At 41.2% G+C, this 21,048-nt stretch overlaps 1 protein-coding gene across 1 annotated transcript in view; it reads left to right on the top strand.

Moving 5' to 3' along the window:
* Pappa (pappalysin 1) overlaps positions 1–21,048 on the top strand; it is a 234,280-nt gene that overhangs the window by 24,424 nt on the left and 188,808 nt on the right. The window contains exon 2 of the mRNA XM_074051163.1: positions 8,259–9,321. Within this exon, the coding sequence (XP_073907264.1) occupies positions 8,259–9,321 (1,063 nt within the window). The remainder of the gene's footprint in view (positions 1–8,258; positions 9,322–21,048) is intronic.

Here is a 21,048-nt window from a genome sequence, read left to right as displayed (position 1 = left end):
GCCACACCTCCAGTTCTTGTTCCCACAAAGAGAAAAGAATCTAGGCAAGAAAGCAGATGCAGGTGATTTTGTAAGTGCTTGTCTCATTGCTGCTTCCTATAGTCCTGTACCTACCTGTCCCCTGCATGATCAACCTGTAGGAAACATCCAAGCCAATCCTGACCTTGTGAATTGCTCAATGGTTACTTTTGATGTTCTATGCTTCTGTGATACCAGGAGTCAAGGATTCCCCGAACTCAGCATAATTTGGCATAATCCTCCAGTCAAGTGTGATTCACTTTAATGCACTCTTTCCACTGAGTTTAAGGAGACTTCTTTGAAGCAGGGTAGTCGCAGAGGGTTGAAGATGCTTAGGAATATTCCCTCGGATGTGCTCCTCAGTGACATCCCAGGCTTCCTCTGAATGTCTGGTGGTACTGTGTCCTTCGGGTCATTTTGATGGGTCTCCCCCTGACTAAACCTAGTGCAGGGACCATGGGTATACTTAACCCAAATCTGTCTGTTTTAATCATTCGCCTGTGGACAGATAAAAGCTTTCCATAGGATTGCTCTCTCAAGCATTCCTCTGTGGCTTTGATACCAGCGATTAAATTGTGGAAGGGAAAATAAAACAAAGAAGAAAAGGTCCAGCTTCAACCTTTAGCTTTTAATTTTTTTATCCTCCTGAAAGAATCCAGATTGTTGACCTAAATTCCCTCTTTCATCCCCACATCCTCTCACCTCTGCTTGTATTCTCCTGGCAGATGTCCCACAGCTAGTGGGTATCTTTAAAGTGGAGGACCTAAAACTGCCTTCCCCACCCATGACCTGACATCTCCCACAGTAGGACCCCAGGCTGAGATATATGAAAGATATATGAAATGGAAGGGACCTCTAGGACCATGTACTGTGACCCTCCCATCTCATAGGGGAGGTGAGGAAGCTCAGACAGGGAACTCCTTATCCAGTGACTTACAGCACAGCAGCAGCTAAGTTACACACAAGAGCTTTAATTGTGGGGTAAGGGTTATTTCAATGCTGGAAAGCAGCCATAGGTCAAATTTTGACTCTACAGTTAGACACATAGCAGTCAGAATCATGATTCTCCCAATCGCTAGTTGGGATCCGTAGAGAGAAAATCACTTAGCTTCTCCACACCTCAGTTTCCTTATCTGCCAAAGGCATATTGATAAAGACCACTTCACAGTGTTGTTATGAGCTCCAAATAGGATATCCGTGCTTGGCAGAGAGATTGCTACATAGAAGCTTTCAAAAACTGTTTGTTATTATAACCATTATTTATTTGAAAATGCTACTTTTTCACAGGGAGAATGTCCTGGGTAGAGTTTTCTCTCCTCCTGTATCTACTCTCCCAATGGGAAAAACAAACAATAATACTAACTGGATATAAATTGTCATCTTTTGCTAATTCTTCTCCCTAGACAGTGATAAAAGAAAGTCAAATGTTATCAGAACTAATTTTGTGTGGAGTTAAACTATCCCAGGAAAATACCACAGGAAAAAAACACAAGATGGAAGCATATATGGGACCTCCTTAGATCTGGGAGAAGTGAACATGAAATCAACATACTTGAATTCTAGTCCTCCCTACCATTTAGTGCTATGTGACTTTGCACAGGGGACTTCACCTCTCTGGGTCTCAATATTTCTCATCCATAAACAGCAGTTATTTACAAGATTTCTTACGTAAGATATCTTGGCCTGAGAACAGTTACCTATGCATACAACACACAGCAGTTACTTCAGAAAAGCAGGGAAATTATCCTTTCCCTGGGAGGAATGCTTCCTGTGCGTGGTGACCACACCACCAGTGTTTGAATCATCCTTATATACACTATTCTTCCCCAAATAAGAGTTGAATAATTGAAACACTATATTATAAAAAGAGAATAATTCTGAACTGAGAACAAGGCAGTAGAAGATGGAATAGATTTTAGTGAAATCCCAGTAGAAGAGCTTAGAAAGCTTGTCAAATGAGAGTGTGATCATTTACCACAGCTGTCCTAACAAAGGAACACAGCCTAGATGGCTGAAATAACAGAAATTTTATTTTCTTACAATTCTAGAGACTAGAAATCTGAAATCCAAATGTCAGCGTGGTTGTTTTCTTCTGAGGCCACTCTCTTTGTCTTGCAGATGATCACCTTCGTCCTGTGTCTTCAAATGATTTTTCCTCTGTACACATCTCTACCTTGAGTACCTTTTTCTTTTAAGTACTTACTGGATTAGGACCCTACTGACCTCACTCTTATGTGATTACCTCTTTAAAGACCCTATCACCAAATACAGCCATATTCTGAGTTGCTGGGGTCATGACTTCAACATATTCATTTCAGGAGGACAAAACAAATGAAAAGGAAACTGGGAGACAGCCAAGAGTGAGACAGAAATCTCAGGTGTAAAAATCCAACTGGAAGTTGGAACAAACCTGGGTCAAACATGAAAGTAGAAGGGAACTATTTAGGAAAAGAAAGGGGACCAGTGGGAAAAGGAGACAGACAAGAGAGGGTAATGGAGATGTAACATGATCAAAGTACATGAAAATGTCCTGTTGAAACCTATTAAAATGTCATGATAAAACCCATTAAAAATGTACCAAAACCAGAAACAAAACCCTGGGTCAGAAACCAACAGTCAAGGAGGGCAGTGATAAAAGTCCAGATGCTGATGGACAAGCTCCAAAAAGTTTTCCAAACTCGAAATAAATAAAATGTCCAGGTAAAATTTGGGTCCTGGTAAAGTAGGGCAAGCCTAATGGACTAAAATACTGTGGTTTCTGAGTCAAATCTTTAGTTCTAGGTAGAAGAATGGCACAGAAAGCAGACTCCTGGCTTGCAGTTCAATTCAACTTGCTTGTGTTGACACCGTAGGACTTACAGAAATATTTCTGGAGGGGCTATGCCTTTAAACAGCCTACAATAAAATGCTTGGCACTTGACTATGTGGTGACATGATTACAAGCCTGGGTTTGGGAATCCTGTAAGCCTGAATTCAGCACTGTGTTGCATTGGACAGCTAGTTCCTCTTCCTGAGCCTCAGTTTACTCTAAAAAGTAGACGGTGCTGACAGCTTTGTTGAGAAGATTAAGTGAGAGAATTAGTGTACAGCACATGGTATTTAGTAATTTCTAAGTAAAGAGTGACATGCTCTTGAAGAGAAAGCAGAAATAGAGACATTTGACCCTCCCTTTCTTCCTTTATTTTTCACTTTCAAGGACACACTCTAAGGAACATTTATAACATACCAGGCTCTGTGTTGTATAATAAGCATTTACAAATGATACACATGTGGGAAAACAGACATTAAATAAGTGATGGATTTTAGGACAGGGAGGAGCATGATGAATGTAGATGGAAGAAGATTTGCTAGTGCCTGCGATACCTGGGGTACTCAAACCACACTGCCCTGGGGTAGTAACTTTAGAGTGATTCTTAAAGGATGCCCAGAGCATTTTCCTAATATAACCCTGGCCAAAGTTTTGGGGGGTTCCTTATATGTTCTCTGCCTTTAGACTTTCCTTTTTTGAGCATATTATTGCTCTCAGAGGTGAGGTTGGAGGGGCAATGAAAGCAATGAACATCAAGTTCCTGGGTGAATATGAAGCACTTTTCACAACAAGCCTAGCTGCAGGAAGATGAGAAAGGCCAACCAACCATGGTTCCAGTGACCAGTGCCTTAACAAGTAGCCCAGGGCAAATTCTTCTCCTTGCATGGGCCTTGACCCCTCTCCCTCTGGGCAGTGTGCCAAGATAGCTAATTGGACCGAAAAGGGGGCTCTTAACACTTTCATTGTCTAGTTCTGCATGCTAATAGCATTAGACAGGTGTATGCTAATTATATGTAAATTGTATGAAGAATTGTGTGTGGCCTTCTACCTTGTCCTGTGGAAATAGTTCCCCTGGGATCTCTTCTAGTTCCACACAGATGGAGCTGACTTCAGACTGACTTGCAACATTTTTTAGCTATGTCTCTATCTTGCTGAACAACTATGGGGAAGGGCAGCATGAAGGTGTATGGATACTCTTGGGTCCTCTGAGAATACTGTTCTGTGTCCTGATGGGGAGACCCAGATGAGAAGGAACCTAGGCATGAAAGAATTGTAAATGACATATGGTACCCAATTCAAATTAACATATAATTTTGAACTAAAGCAGATACCTTAAAAGCAACTGAGGCCAATAGGAAAAGGGGAACAGGTACTAGAGAAAAGGTTAGATCAAAAAGAATTAACCTAGAAGGTAACACCCACGCACAGGAAATCAATGTGAGTCAATGCCCTGTATAGCTATCCTTATCTCAACCAGCAAAAACCCTTGTCCCTTCCTGTTATTGCTTATACTCTCTCTACAACAAAATTAGAAATAAGGGCAAAATAGTTTCTGCTGGGTATTGAGGAGGTCGGGGGGAGAGGGAGGGGGCGGAGTGGGTGGTAAGGGAGGGGGTGGGAGCAGGGGGGAGAAATGAACCATGCCTTATATGCACATATGAATAATAAAAGAAAAAGGAAAAAAAAACATATAGTTTTGAGACCCATCTACATACAAGGAACCATTCTAAGAGTGCACAAAAGAGTTCTTAAATTCTAGCAAGGTACCATTTCATCTGGACCCCTCCCTTTTCAGTGAAGGGAAATGAGGCCCAGCAGCATAAAGGGGATGGTGTGACTTCTCCCAGACAAGGTTACCTGGCATACCAAGCCCAGATCTTTGGTGCCAAATCCCTGTTTCTGGGCTGGTGTTATAGGGGGGCTTCCCTTCCAGGCCCTAGAATGTGACTTCTATTGATTAAGATATTTTCTTACAGAAGTAAATCTCCATCATCACTTTACTCCCTCATTTCTTTTAAGCCCAGTGATTTCCTTTTGCTACTTACACTCCAGGTAAATCTTTCCCTCTGAGCTTCTGAAGTTATTGCTTCAAGGTTCTCATTTCTCTTAATATATTTCCCCTTGGTTCCACTGAAAGCCCCTCTTTGCCCTTCCTCTCTGCCTCCTGCAGCTAAGCCACCTCTTTTTCCTTAGCTTTGTGTGGCAGCATCTGACCTCTCTCATTTCTTCCCTCATTTCTCTCAGCTGCAAACAGAGGTAGCCTGAGCTGGAGTCCCAAGCCTCAAGAACATTCTGAACTGAGGGCACCCTACAGATGTGTAAACATTTTACCTTACTAACCAGGCAAGCTGCCTTCCAAAGACAACAGGAAAACCAAAAATTGGGAGCCCCTGGCAAAATAAAAACCTGCAGAGAGAGAAAGAGGGAGAAAGAGAGAAGGGGAAAGGATTCTATTTCAGGTTTTAATTTTCTCATTAGAAGACCCTTCATTTTCTTTTTATGGAAGAGTTAGATAGGGGGAGGAAAGTGAGAAATTGAGAGTTGGGCTGGACACAAACATGGTGATTTCAGGAATCTCTGCTCCTGTTGAGAAGCCAACAAGAAAGATCTAGGGCAACTCATTCCAAATCTGGACTCAGATCTCTGTCTTTGGAATGGGTATGTATTTTCATAATAGCCTCTAAGCTGATGGGGATTTAGGATTTTTGAGGAGGGTTTGTAGTAGGTTTGAGAAGGACTTGTGATGTTTTTGAGCCTTCATCCTAGTTCTTAACACATCAGATATGATGCCTTCAGGATAACTTCTCTCTTTGGCCTGTCTATATTTTGTTTCCAGTCATTCTTACTTTTTCATCCTCAATTTTTAAGACCATCCAGCATCTTAAAAATGAATTCCTGTTTGGATAGCTATTGTATGCCAAAGATGTTATTTTCACTGTCTTTTCAGTATGACAACATATTTAATGAAAGAACATAGATAAGGGAATTAAGGTCCACAGGTATAAAGACATACAGCTAGTAATTGCTGTCTTTAGGATTTGAAGTAGATTATCCCAAGTCCAAAGATCCTGGGTTTTTCTTCCCTACCAGGAGCATATTCTGTCCTCTGACTCTATAACCTTTAGCCACAAAGACACAAATTAGTGCCTTTGATTCTGTATGTCCTTAGAGTCCCTGCCTTGTCTCTTTCCCCACTCTTTTGAGTCATGCATGCTTGTGATCATTTGTGAGGTACCTGCTATAGTAAGTAGAGTTCCTGCTATAGGAAGGCACTGGGAGAGTGATGGAGATGGCCAGACATGGTCATTACCTTCAAGAAGCCTTCAGTCTAGTAGAAAGGAGACATTGAGGCAGACACATACAACTATAAAACCAGTGATCCAATGTCAAGTTTCCTAAAAGAACAATGGATTCAGAGGAGAAAAACGATTCCCCATTCACAGTGTGATCAAGGAGATCTTGGAAGAGGTAACTTGTGTGTTAGTCACTGAGAAATGAGAATGAAACAAATCAGATTTGGACTATGTAACAGGGAATCTCAATCCCCTCCTTTACCAGATGGAGGAGGCACTTGGTGCTCGGCCAAGGTCACTCAGCCCATAGAAAAGGGATGTCTGTGTCAAGCCATTATCTGAAATACTATTGGGCAGGGTGTGGGAAGAGACATGTAGATCCTCAACCAAAATGCTGATCGTGTCAACTATTAGCACGGAAATTGACACAAATTCTAAGGTCCCAGTGCCCACAAAGAAGTAAAGACTGTGTGGGCCTCCTGTATTGATTTTGCTGGATGCTCTCCATGCTCATTTGATGAGCACTAGTGGCAGATGAACACTCAGAGTTATGGTGACCGCATATTCTGCATGAGAGTAGGGACTGTCCTTCTAAATTAGCATCTTTTATTCATTCTCATCTCCCTCTCTTTCTCCCTCCATCAGACCTCATACAGCATCTGACATTTAAAATACATTTTTAGTTAGAAAGTCCTCTTCCCCATCCAACAGCATTGTCTGTACTGAGGACATCAGGTATATTCCAGAAAGGCTAGGGAACAAGGGGTTGTTGAGTATAAAGATAATTAGATCCATAGAATATTCACAAAGGTACTTCCTGGAGTTTTCAGAGTAAATCTTGAGACTGCTGGTTTGGAACTTTCCCAAACACCTAACTAAAACTTGTGACAGTCTTCTTCCGAAGAAGATGATGTATCTAAATCCCTTGCATATTAGTGAGGGTGTGTGTGTTAAAGGTTTTATTGAATTAGCACATAGGACAGTGAATTCCAGGATCTTATAGAGCTACGATCTACTTACCAACTAATTGACCTTGAACCCCTCTCTTCACCTCCTTTAGTTTCTTTATGCATCATTACTTGAATGAGCAACTTAATAACATTACCATGGGAATGGTGCATGTCTTAAAAAACTAACTTATATACAGACTTTAGCATAATGTCTGGCCTGTAGTAGAAGCTTGGCAGTTTGGCTAATTACTATTATTATCTATGCAAATCCAACGTCTCTTCATATTAAGAGGGTACACACACACACACACACATACACACATATGGAGAGAGAGAGGTACTGTATGGATTAATGTTAGAGAAAAACAAGCTAAATTAAGTTAACAAGTTAAATTGTCAATGATTCCATGTAACCTGATTAAATTCCTTCCATTCTCTGAGTCTCAACTCCTTCACCTGTCAAGTGAAGGAGTTGGAGGTGATGACCTTCAAAAACCTTTCCAACTTAGCTGTTAAGTGTCTGCCTTTCTTTGGTGATATATGTCAGGACTACCCAATTTAAAGATAGAAGCACTGGGTTTTTAGACCTTGACCTTCACTTTTCTTGGCCAGCTTTTTGCACAATTCAATACCACAGATCATTCAGTGATTGCTAGTGGCAGGTGTACACGCAAAGCTAATGTGACTATCCTAGGAACTGCCCTTCTAAATGAACATCTTCCATTTGTTATCATCTCCTGCTATTTCTCCTCTCACCTCATAGATTATCCTACACTTCAGAACCATCTTTGTTAGAAAGTATTCTTCTCAGTACAACACCTTTGCAAAACCAATGCTTTTCAGATTTTTATTGTCATTGTTATTTTTCCTGTGTTTTCTTTCATTGAAAATTTTCACTAAAATTTTCTAGCATGCTCCATATTCAAAATCAATAAAAGTGAAACTGCATGGGTTCAAGTTGTAATGTGATAGCTTAAAACCCAACCTTCTTACTTCTCAATCCTTTATCCTTCCCCTTGCAGTTGGGGTGGTCCCAGAGGCAACATTTGTAACTGCTAGGCTCCCACAGAGCAGTTTGAAAACCACTAGCATAAAACATCCTAATGTAAAACTTATCAGAGAAAAATAGCATACCCACCTCTCCTTCCATCCTTTATTTATTCATCTTTCTCTTTTGGGGCCATATAGGGCTGTATGACAAATGTTCTTATACCTCACGTGACCGAGGATGGGTCGTGGGCATTCACACCGTCAGCGATCAAGGCAACAGAGACCCACGCTACTTTTTCTCCTTGAAGACAGACCGGGCCCGGCAAGTGACTACCATCAATGCCCACCGCAGCTACCTCCCAGGCCGGTGGGTATACCTTGCTGCCACCTATAATGGACGTCTGATGAAGCTTTATGTGAATGGTGCCCAGGTTGCGACCTCCGGGGAGCAAGTGGGTGGCATATTCAGCCCGCTGACCCAAAAATGTAAAGTGCTCACATTGGGGGGCAGTGCTCTGAATCACAACTACCGGGGCTATATCGAGCACTTCAGCCTATGGAAGGTGGCCAGGACTCAGCAGGAGATACTATCGGACATGGAAACCCATGGCCACCGCACCCCTCTACCTCAGCTCCTCCTGCAGGAGAACTGGGACAATGTGAAGCAAACTTGGTCCCCCATGAAGGATGGCAATAGTCCCCAAGTGGAACTCAGCAATGTCCATGGCTTCCTGCTGGACACGAGTTTGGAGCCGCCTCTGTGTGGGCAGACACTGTGTGACAATACAGAGGTCATTGCCAGCTATAACCAGCTGCCGAATTTCCGCCAGCCTAAGGTGGTACGCTACCGCGTGGTCAACCTCTATGATGATGACCATGAGAACCCAATAGTGAGTCGCCAGCAGATCGACTTCCAACACCAGCAGTTGGCTGACGCCTTCAAACTCTATAATATCTCTTGGGAGCTGGAGGTGCTGGAGGTGAGCAACTCCTCCCTGCGTCACCGCCTCGTCCTGGCCAACTGTGACATCAGCAAGATTGGGGATGAGAACTGTGATCCTGAGTGTAACCACGTACTGACCGGCCATGATGGTGGAGACTGTCGGCTCCTGCGACACCCTGCCTTCATGAAGAAGCAGCAGAATGGTGTATGCGACATGGACTGCAACTATGAACGATTCAACTTTGATGGTGGAGAGTGTTGTGACCCCAACATCACTGATGTCACGAAGACGTGCTTTGATCCAGATTCTCCATACAGGTAAGATCCTTCTGGGAAGCAGATGCCTAGTAGAAAGCTGAACGTCATGTCCCCATTTTATAGATAGGGCACCTAAGGCCATATAGGTTATGACAGTTTTCTAGTTGATATAGCAGCTTCATGACCAAGATGACTCTTTTACTTGAGTAATCAAGGGGACCATACACAAGCATAGTCTATTATGAAAGTACTTATTGAGTGCTTACCATTGGCCATTAAGAAAGATGCAGAAACATGTCTTCTCAAAGAGCTCAGAGCTTAAATCGAGTGACATGTGCTGAGTACAAATAGCTATTGTACTGTAAATAGTAAAGTGGGTTAGAGGTATACCATCCAGTGCAGTAGTCCCTAGCCACATGTGACTATTTAAATTTAAATCAGATCAAAGTAAATAAATTTTAAAACCTACTTCCTGAGTTGTACCACCACATTTCAAGTACTCAATTGCAGCATATGGCTAGTGACTCTAGTGACTAGCATATTGAGTGAGCAGTATGAAACTTTCTGCCATCACAGCAAGTTCTGTTAGATTAAGTGCAGGTAGAGCTGGTGTCATCTGGAGTCAGAAAACCTGGGTTCAGATCTCAGCTCTACCATTTCCTCACTCTGACCTCTTAGAACCTGTTTCTGCATCTGTAAAATGGGAATGATCATAGTACCTGCTATTTGAACTTGCTGAAGATTGAGAGAGGGTGTATGAAAGTGCAGTTTGTCCATCAGTGACAAGCACACAGTTCCTTCTCAAGAAGGATATTTGTCATTCTTTGTGTAATGAAAGCAAGTGTATGGTGTTCAATGAGTGCCACAGAAGATCAAAGAGATAAAGTTGACTTCCTTGGATATATCATGAAGGTTTCTTTGGGACAAGTGTTATTTTAGCAAAATATAATCTGAATTGTAAAAGACCAAGCCCAGAGACCTAATGTACAACATAAAGACTAATGAAGTTGTATTCTATTTAGGATTCATGCTAAATGAATAGATTTTAACCTTTTTTCCAAAAATGGTAGCTATGTGAGATAATGGCTCTGTTTATTAGTTTCACTATAGTAAACATTTTCCTCTGTATATGTACCATAACACCATATTATAAACCTTAAATATATACAATAAAACATACTTTTTGAAAAGTAGATATAATTTGGACATCAGACATTGAGTTGGGGGAGAAAGAAAGACACTACAGGCAGAATAAACTTTTCTTATACAACTGAGAAGCAGGAAGAAAGGGGCCTTTTTTCCAGTATCTCACTTAGCCTCTGTTATGTATAACTAGCAATTCCCAATGTTCAACACAAAGATGAACTCAAGGGTGACCTACATTTGATGTGGGACCTGAAGTAACTAGTTTCAAGCCAGAGAAACTGTCAACATCCACGTTCTTCTCTTCCCCAGATTCATGCTGAACTTTTCCATTCTGTGCAATTCACAGGCAGGACCCTGGGTTTGTTCATGGCTCGAGCACATTTGCCAACCTCTGCAGGTTTTCTGCTGACACTTCTCTTTTTGTCTCTCTCAAAAGAGCAAGGGCCTCCTGTGCACAGGCAGAGTACCTATGTACAGAGGAATGACGACACTGGCAGGAGAATGTCGTGCCTGGCAGCAAGTCAGAAAGCTTGTCAGGTCAGCTTCCTGGCATCAGGAAGGCCTCTGGACTCTCACCTTGGTGCCAAGACATGCTCAGTGCATGTGAGAAGAACCTGTGGTGTGTGGCCAGCCCCTTTCAAATCATGATGCACTGTCACATTTTCTCTCATTTGGGCCTGGCCAGAACTTGATAAGAGAGACAAGACATTTCCAATTAGTTGATGAGAAATAGAGGAAACTTAGGTAGTACAGTGACCTAGCCAACTTCATTGGTAAGAAAAATCACTAAGCAAATCACAAATGCAGGTTTTCTATGATCAATGCAGTATGTATTCTATTGAGCTAGACTCCCCGGAGGTACCTATGTGCTAGGGCAGAGAGCATGAAGGAGAGTGGGCACAGCTGTAAGTCATCCATCCATTTGTACATTCATTCATTTGTTCATGCACTCATTCATTCATGCATTATGCTTGTTCAGCACCTTTCAAGTGCCAGGAAGGTGGGTATACTTAGCTCTGTTTTGCTGAAAGAAATACAGGATTCAGAAAGATGAAAATATTTATTTAAGGTTACTCTTCTCATGTATGGAAAGCTTGGATTCAAACTTAAGCCTACTGACTTGAAAGCCCCCCATAATGGAGGATATTTTTAAATCTAGAACAATTAAAGACAGAATAAAAGGACAAAGATGACAGGTGGAATGGCTTTTCTAAAGCCCTGGGAGAAACCTGATGAGTGCAGTTGGGTCAGGACCAAGGGCAACTGGCCTTTGCAGAACATCATGCTAGTATAGACTGACCATGGGGTCCCAGGTCCCAGGTAATTCATAATTAGCAGACAACAGCAGCAGATTCCAAAGGCTTCCTCTTTTTCCAGTCACGGGACTGCATGCCCAAAATGTCTATGAGTGACATGAGCCAGTACTGTGACCACTCACACTAGGGTCTGTTTGCTGCCTGTGAAAGCTGTGTGCCAAGGATTAGCCCCATTTATTCCTGATGAGGATAGAGGTTAATGAGTTCTGACTGAATCGGCTATTCTGTGTGCAGAGAGAAATCTGTGGAAGGTTGCAGAGAAATACTCATTTTGTGATTTTCAATGAAAAAGAGGGAGGAGGGAAGTAGAGAAGGAAAGAAGGAAGATACTTATAACAGAAGCAGTGAAAATCAATTTAACATTACCTAGGTGATTTTTAATAAAGAACTGAGTATATTTCTTATCTTAAGTTCATATTCTCTCTCTCTCTCCCTCTCCATTTTTAGCACTGTCATTTCTTTCTATGTCTATCTCTACTTCTCTTTTCTTCTTCTTTTTTATTTTTCACAGTACTTGGATTTGAACCCAGGCCCTCACAGTTACTAAGCAGTGCTCTACAACTTGAGCCACTCCACCAGCTCTTTTTTTGTGTGTTGGGTATTTTTGAGACAGTTTCTCTTTCTCTCTCTCTTTTTTTTTTTTTTTTTTGCCCAGACTGGCCTCAAACTGTAATCCTCCTGATCTCTGCCTCCAGAGTAGCTAGGATTACAGGCATGAGCCACCAGCACCAGGATTCTATCTCTTTCTTAATGGATTAAGAAAATATTTGAAAGGCGAAAGATTTATGCGATCTGAAGAGAAACCAGAGTGTTGAAGAAAATATTTAAATCAATTTGTTTTGATCTATGGCAAAGGGCCAGGTTTTTCTTCCGCTATGTGTATATCACAAACTAATACCTTTGGAACAGACAACAAACATGAATTGATGCAAAAATTAAATGTCTCAAGAATTGTGTAGCAATGCAAGGAATATCTCACAGTTTACAAATGCTACCTCTCTACTGTGTACTCTCCATTGTGTACTCATTGTGCCATAAGCTGGTAAGAAATGGTGCAGAGACTGTTCACTTTGAATGGCAGTGATTAAAATTCACCATGCTGACTATTTCTGTCACCATTCCTTTGAGAAAAACTCTTATTTTTTTTTGATCTAGTAGCCATTGGTTTTCTTAGTTCATGTCCTTGGGAATGTGTGTGGAATAGGACATCACCCCATCTCAACTGTGGGGCTGCAGAAGACGTCAAAACAGTGTCAGTTGTCTGGCCTGGTAATATTCTTAGAGATTGAGTCCAACACCAATATACTTCATAAATGGGGAAACTGAGGCCAAAGCTCACACAGTGGGAAAGCCTGAGGGGATGGGCTCCAGATTTCTGATCCTTGGTCATCTGTTATGACCCAGTTTCTCAATAGTATCCTAATGTTTCTTTTTTTTCAATATTCCAAAACGGAATTTTATTTATTTTTTGAAAAAAATTTATTTTAGGATATATTCATTCTCAGGGGGTGGGGATTCATAATGGCAATTCCAATTAGATTTATATTGTACATTAGTTACTCTGGTGTTCTTATCTTCTACAGACACCTGCCATCCTACATTCTATCCTTGCTGCCTTCTTCCATACTGCCGAGAGTTTAAGGTTATAAAGTGCTTAGTGAGTAAGTTTAAAAGAGAACTGAATGATGGTCTTGAATATCTGTGGCCCACTTCACAACTCAGGGCTGTACTAGCACTGGGTTTACATTGTAAGAAGTACTGATAAAGATAGCCAACTGAGGATGTTGAAGCAGGGGGCTGGTAGCCATGTCCAGTAACCAGTGGAAGATGGTTGACTTAGAGGAGATCATTCTCACATGGCCAAGACCACAGAGTCATTATACATATTCTACAAGTCTCTGAAGGACTGTCTAAGATTGTTCCACTTGGTTTCCAAGCCATGGCTGGGACAGAATGCTGCCATTATAGGAAGCAACTTTGAGTGGTAGGTAAATGTCATTGCCAATGGATACAGTCCTTCCAGGGGAGTGTTTCCTGCAGGTGAATGAGTTCCCCATCACCAGAAGCATACAAGTTGGCCTTGATAACCATAAATAGGGAGGCTATAGCTTGAATTACAGCACCGGTAGAAAAGGTGGTTCTTGCTGGTCTTGGTTGAGTAATGCACAAGCCCAAGATTTTGCTAATATCCTATTCCAAGTTATGTTAGGAAACCATACGGTGATTGTTTCTCTTTATCTGGTAGGTATTTATAGGGTGTATTTACTTGTGTTACTCACTGAGGGTGTTGCAGTGAGTAGAACAAGTTTCTCCTCAATGAAGGATTTCCACTGCCATGGGAAAGTCACATACAAGCATAACATCTGATCTATGGATTTAGAACAGGAGACCTAAAATACAGAGATTGACTCTGACTAGGAAAAAACAGGCAGATCATGGGAGAAGGGACACACAATGTTGGCATCCAGGAATAGGCAGCCTGTTGAGAGATAGAGATGTACAGTGCATCAGTCATGGTCCTGGCAGGAACAGATGGCACATTCAAAAGGAATAATCATGGAGAGAGGAAGGAGGGGCTATTCTGAAGGAGTAGCTATTTATGACTCCATAAGCAGCAACAACCAACAAGACCCAGTGTTTTACTAGCAAGTGTGGGGAGACATTTTCATCTCAGTCTATACAAGCAAGCGGAGGAGATGGTTATGGAACCCAAATAGAGTAGCTGTAATGGAGAGGATTTCCTAGCAGTAACCCTGACACTCAGTAGAAGGAAACAGCCACACTACAGCCACCTGACTGGAAGGGAACTATGGAACTAATTCCACACTGATGTTCTCTCTCGCCAGTGCTTTCCTTTGGGTGAACCAAACTGAGGTCACAAGGCAAAGGACCTGTCGATGCAACCTAGGGAGGCCTCCCCAAGAGCACAGAGAAGGGGGAAGAGAGTGGATTTGTGTGAGGAAACAGGATGTTCAGAGCACAGAAAAGGCTGGCTCATGCAGAGAGTCGAGCATGGGCAAGGATAGTAAGAAGGGTAAATAGCGGGATGAGGAAAAACATGGAGAGGCAAATAGTATGACTGGAATCCAGAAAGTAAGCAGAGAATGGTTCAGCTTATCTCACAGAGAACTTTAATATCAGGCTTCATCCTTTCTCCTCCCTCCTTTGCTTCTTTCTTCCCACATTCCCTTCCTTCTGTTATTTGCTCAATACATGCTATTGAATACTGAATTTGTGCCAACCCAATCACTGACCTTTTGTAGCTCACTACCTAGTGGGTAAGACACACAAGTAGACACTCCATTGAAATTGTGTGTGTGCAAGAAGAGCCCCCAGTACTAGCCAGGAAGAGCAGTGAAATTCTGGAGAAAGACATTCCACTTGAATGATTCTCATTCTTTCTAGAGGTAAAGGTGAGCCAGGTAGTCAGAATTTCACATGCAACCATTAGAGATTTCTACAAACAAGTGGAATGTACTTCATAAGTCCTTTTATGAAGGAAATGGAATACCCAGGAAATGACCATCTGAGCTGTAACTACCTCACTGGAAGAGGATATTGATGGGATAAACCCACCAATTCCTTGTTTGGATCCTTCCAGACCTCTATCTCTGGCACTGTCAGGTAAACTTCAACTTTGTCCATAAGTATCTATTTACATGGAATAAGATGGGTGGGAAAAAACAAAATCTCCTCCTTACACATACTGTTATCTCATAGAGAAATGTTTCCATTGTCTTCCCATTAATATTAAGTATAACAAGGGCATTCTCTTAGAGCTACATTATTACTATTATTACCAAGTTAACATTGCTTGAAGTCTTACAAAAGGGACTGCAGTAAGTCTTAGAGTCAGCTCCTTGACCCCTCTACTAGCAACTGTAGCCTTCTTCCATCTCTCGCCATGACCTTTATCAGCGTTCATACAATTTGTACTCCTCTGTTTCTTCTAAGTCTTCCTCTAAGTCTGAAATAGTTGAGTGGAATTGGGGACTCACAGAGCTAAAAGATGCAAGAGAGAGTCAGTTCCCTCTCCTGTAGATGAGGGGTCTAGTCTTTCTTGAATGGGTGGCACTAGCACTAGTCCCGAATATCTAGTGAGAGGGAGGCTGAACTGAGATGGAGATCCACTCTTTCACTTTCTACTCTCATAGCATTTCACATACACACACACACACACGCACACACACATGCACATGCACACAGATTGGAATTTGGAAAAACCATATTTAGTATGGTCATGTTCTCACCCATCATCTATATTTTGTTAAGAGACATTTAATATTCAGAGCACAATGAGAAAAGCTTCAGGAAAGAATCTCTTATCTTTTCTTTTCTGGAAGTACAGGGGATTGAATTGATTTCATGCTTGGCAAGTGCTCTACCACTTGAGCCACTCCCCCAGTCCTTTTGCTTTTAGTTAGTTTTTCAAAGGGTACTGTGATTTTGCCAGAAACAGCCTTGGACAACTATCCTCCTATCTATGCCTCTTGAGTAGCTGGGATTACAAGTGTGGATCTCCACACCTGGCTTCTTTTTGAGATAGTGTGTGGCTAATTTTTACTGGAGTTGGCTTCAAACAGTTATCCTCCTTCTTCCAACTCCCAAGTAACTGGTTTTACAGTGTGCACCAAAACACCCCAAAAATCTCGTGTTAAAGGAGCTTGCATGCTGTACTTTAATAACATTTTGTTTCAGTCATTCTAGACATGGGCGAGAAGGCAGATGACTAATTTCCAGTTGAGTCACAAGGACCATAAATGAGCAATTAGTATAGGAAGAGCCACTGTGGCTTAGAGAGGTTAGGAAAGGTTTAATGGTGGAGAAGGGACACAGACCAGTTTCCAGCATGATCAGGCTTTGTAATGTTGGAAAAGAGCTGTGTGAGCGAGCATGACAGGTAGTGTAATGCAGGTTCAAGGATTGAGGTAGGAATATGTGGGAAGAAGGCAAGAAAGAAGTCAGTCTAGTTGGGACTTCATGCTTTTAGATTCCATTTGTTCTTAGGTTGTAGACCTCAAAGGATCAGGATGATTTCAAATGAAAGGAGAATTTAAGGGAAATAAATTGTAGGTTTGGCTGGGTGGTTTTTCAGCTATGCAATCGTGGGCAAGTTTCTTAATCTCTCTGAACCTCCATTTCCATGACTATTGAAAGAAATAATAGTATTTGACTGCCTGCATCACATATTATTTTGTGTAACCATGAGGGTCATATACAGTAATATCCCAGAAAGAGTTTTGAAAAGAGTTAACCAGTTTGCAGATGAAAAGAGACATTGTTGGGGGCTTTTTTTTTCCAGTAACTTCGTTCATTCTTTTTCAGTAATCATGTAAGAGAAATTGCTTGGAATTTTATAATCAGAATATCAGGGTTTATTTTACATGACTAATATTCATTACAGCAATAACAGGAGTCAGGGCTAGTGTAGTGGAAAAATTATGCATGTTGGAGACTGACCAGGGTTTGAATCTTGGCTCTACTTTGCTCTGGCTGTCTGACCTTGGCACATTACTCGTAAGTAATGTGGGTTTCTGATCTGTTAAAATTGGGTGATAACAGCTATTAACCATTAACAGCTATTATGTGACATGTCATGAAACATAAATGGTGTCACCTGTGTGAAGCACCTGGCTTAATGTCTGGCACATAGTAGGTGTTGGAGAAGTTCCCTTCCTTATTGCCTGCACACATGGACACTATCTTCTGCCTGCCAGCATTGTCTTACAGACTGCCTTCCAGCAGGCTCATAAAAACGGCCTGGATAGAACTGCAATATACAAATTGAAAGCATTTGCCCAGATTATTTTCATTCTTAAAATACTAACTTTTTTTAGGACTGGCCACAGAATTGATATTTTTAATGAAAGACCACATCACTTATATCAGACTCATCAAGTTGGCACAGTCACAGTAGTTTATTTTCAAAATGACCCAAATGTCGAACTATATTAGCAGACATATTTCCTTAAAGAACCATCCTTTGCAGTATTGGGAGTGGTCATAAACAGGCACATATCCAGTTTGGCCGAAGTTATTTAGATGTTTTAGCCATCTCCAGCTCATGCCTGCAGTGTTGATACACAAATATACGTATCCAGCACACTGGTGGGCATGGTCTGATTTTCTCTGATTCAGTCTGAGTTTCTGTCAAACTTTTGTTCTAAGAAAATCCCACCTTTAGCCTATGAACACTGGGCCCATATCACTTTGGTCTTTGAGAGATGAATGTGTGTGTGTGTGTGTGTGTGTGTGTGTGTGTGTGACTGAAATGAAGAGAAAAGGACTGCTCATCATGGCCTCTAGAGGAGTCAGTGAAGAGCTCACAGGAATCACTTATAAGAAATAATATTAGTATAGTATAGCAAATAAATAAAAATACAAGTTCAGGCAATGGAGAATGTTTTAGTTAAGCCATTTAACATCTCTAACTTTATATGCAATTCAGTTGCCTCCTCTGTGAAAGTAGCAGTCTGCTGTACTATGTAGTTGAGAACATTTGATGAAATAGTAGGTGGTTTACCCTTTGAAAGAGAAGCTAGCACATACTAACACTGAAAATAACAGTTGTTTTTGCTGCTGTTGTTTGGGAATTTCCTTTTCCTGGGAAATCTTCCCCAGGAGATATGTCTCCAAATTCTCAACCTCTGCTCAATCCTGAGCCCCTCTGACTAGAATCTCAAAGGCTGTCATAGGAGTCAGAGATGACATAATTGATCACTCTCTACTACAGAAAGCCCTTTTATTTTATCTCCCACAGGTACCACTTTTTAAAAATATTTTTTAATTCCAAAAATCCTGTACATAGCAAGTAATACAAAATTTATTCATTTTCTCAAGAGATAGGCAGCATGCCACACCAAGCTTATAGATTTCCAACAAAAAACAAAGGTATGTTTGGGACCAAGGTTGGGGCTTCTTGAATTGTAAATATGGAAGGACCTGGAGGTCAGGTGGGATCCCATCACGTATTCAGGACTCTTATCTAGCAGGCTACCTCATGGCCCAGGATCCTTGCCCAGAATATACCATATCCTCAAAATTTGCAGGTAAAAATTTTGAGTAGACATGTCTTGGAACCCTTCCTCAACATGTCAGGATCTTTCTTAGAAGGCTAACCTCATCTGTAGTTCCCTGGACAGATGGGAGCACCTTCTTTGAGGGCCTCAGCAGGAGACCGTTGGCGTTTTTCTACTCTGAGTTTGGTACACTCAGCACTCTAATTTGCCTTTGTCCATCCATTGATGAAACTGACCTCTCATAACAGCCTTGTCACTAGTCCAACTCTTCCAGGTTAGGAAACAAAGGCAATGGGTTGTGAAGGAGGGTTGAACTAACAGACAACAGTACGTTTTGGTTTTTTGGTTTTTTTTGAAAGACACATTCCTAAATTGATTACAGCTCAGCTTGTTCCTTCAAACTTATTGCGGGGCAGTTTTCCACCTCCTAAGAGGTGAAACCTGTACTCCTCCATTCTCCCTTTCTAAAAACACAAAACTAGCATGTGAACAGCAGTGCCTTTTGCTCAATGATTTGTTTGCATAAGTGGAACAGATTTGTGTTTCCTTCTTCTTTATAGGGTCATTTTCTGTCTTTCTCCTTTGCTTTTCTTCCTTTCTCTTTTCTATGTTCTAGGATGTTTTAGTGGTCTGGTAGGGGGGAGGAGCACTGTCTCCATTTAAAACTTCTGATGTTTGTGATTTCAGCCCTTTGTGAGTTCAGACAGAAAACCACAGCTCTTAGCCTTGAGCTTGACTTCTGACTACTGAACTATTTTTATGGCCACAGAGGGCAATGATGACTATAACTCCACAAAAGCATAAAGTATCTTAGAATCTTAAAGAGAGTATAAGAGAGACACAAGAGAAATCCCTTTCTCATGAGGACCCCTGGTAGAAAAACACAGTTTGCCTGTGGTTTGGCTAAACATGAGGAAGGATGTAACTGAATTCTTCCAGTTACTTTGTAGCCAGCATGAAATAGGACACTTCCCCTCTCTTACTTAAAAGTTTTCATCTGTAAAATGGGAAAATTTAAAATCTGTTCCTGTTCCTACATTCTCAAATCAGACATTGTAATACTAGTTCCTGGCTTGAGGATACTATGACTACATATATAAAGGGTAGAAATGAAGGACACAAATGAAGGGTTTAATATATTTAAAAGATACAAATAATGCATGACACTGAAAATACCTAAGGAAATAAGATACGGTTACCTTCAAAAGAATTGTCAGCTCCTATATCTGACTGGGTCCAAAAATCATTCAGTGTAGCAATGAAGGAATGACTATGCTCTATGACAAGTTGAAAACAATCTTGCTCACATCACTCAAGTCCCATGGCCCATAATGGTAGCCCACACTTGGGCAGTCTGCATGTCTGCTATTTTATTGTCCCTCAGGCCCTGAATGTAGCATCCTCTTTCCAAAAATCAATTTGAATTTAATTCTACTTTCAACAGCCTGAAACACAATGTCATTCTTTCCAGCAACCTTTCTCCTCCATACATGAACTCTTTTGTCACATGACTCCCTGAGAGCCATCTCTGTTTTAGTCCCAGGAAAAACAAAATTTGCAGAAGTTATGAGGCATGTTGAAGGTCATCCAGACAGCTATATACCCACTGTCATGATTGCATTATTATAATGTTAAATAAATTTGTTATTTCCCTAACATTAGTTGATTTCTCCAGACTACATTCCAGACATTGCCATATTGACACATATTGGTGATGATATAATTCTTGATTTATCCTTCCCAAACTTAATATTCTTCATATCAGTTATATGGCCAATATAGCTAAAATCCAGACCCAAAGTACACAGTTTTCTGAAATTTCTCCTTTGCCTAAAACATCATGGCTGCTACAACTTGTGAAATACATGTGAGTTGTCTTTGTTTAATTGTGTTTCAAGCATAAGACAAACCCCAGGGCTGTCAGTGAGCTTTGTATATTCTTTTCAACATGGTCAGTTGTAATATTTATCAAGTATAATTGTGATGCTCCAAGAAGGAAGTGAGGTGGTGGAAGAGAAAGCTGTAGGTCCTTGAATTTTATGGTTGGGTTATGAAAGCAAAGCTTGACACAAGATGGTCACATTACTGTTGTGGTACTTTTGAATATAACATTATGCTTCAAGTTATTGTGCTTACTTACCTATAGGCAATTCCTCATGCTTTCTGGCTGCTCTGAAAATTAGTCCCCAGGACTGTTAAAGCAGAGATTACAGAACCCCAAGTAAGGATCTTAGGGAAGTAACTGTTCAACAGTCTGTGTACAGTTGAACACAGACTAGCCTACTACGTGCTAGGTACAGTGCTGA

The sequence above is a fragment of the Castor canadensis genome, chromosome 13, assembly GCF_047511655.1.
Source record: "Castor canadensis chromosome 13, mCasCan1.hap1v2, whole genome shotgun sequence".
NCBI lineage: Eukaryota > Metazoa > Chordata > Mammalia > Rodentia > Castoridae > Castor > Castor canadensis.
Note: the sequence above shows the minus strand (reverse complement) of the source record. Positions and strands in the feature narration are given on the sequence as shown.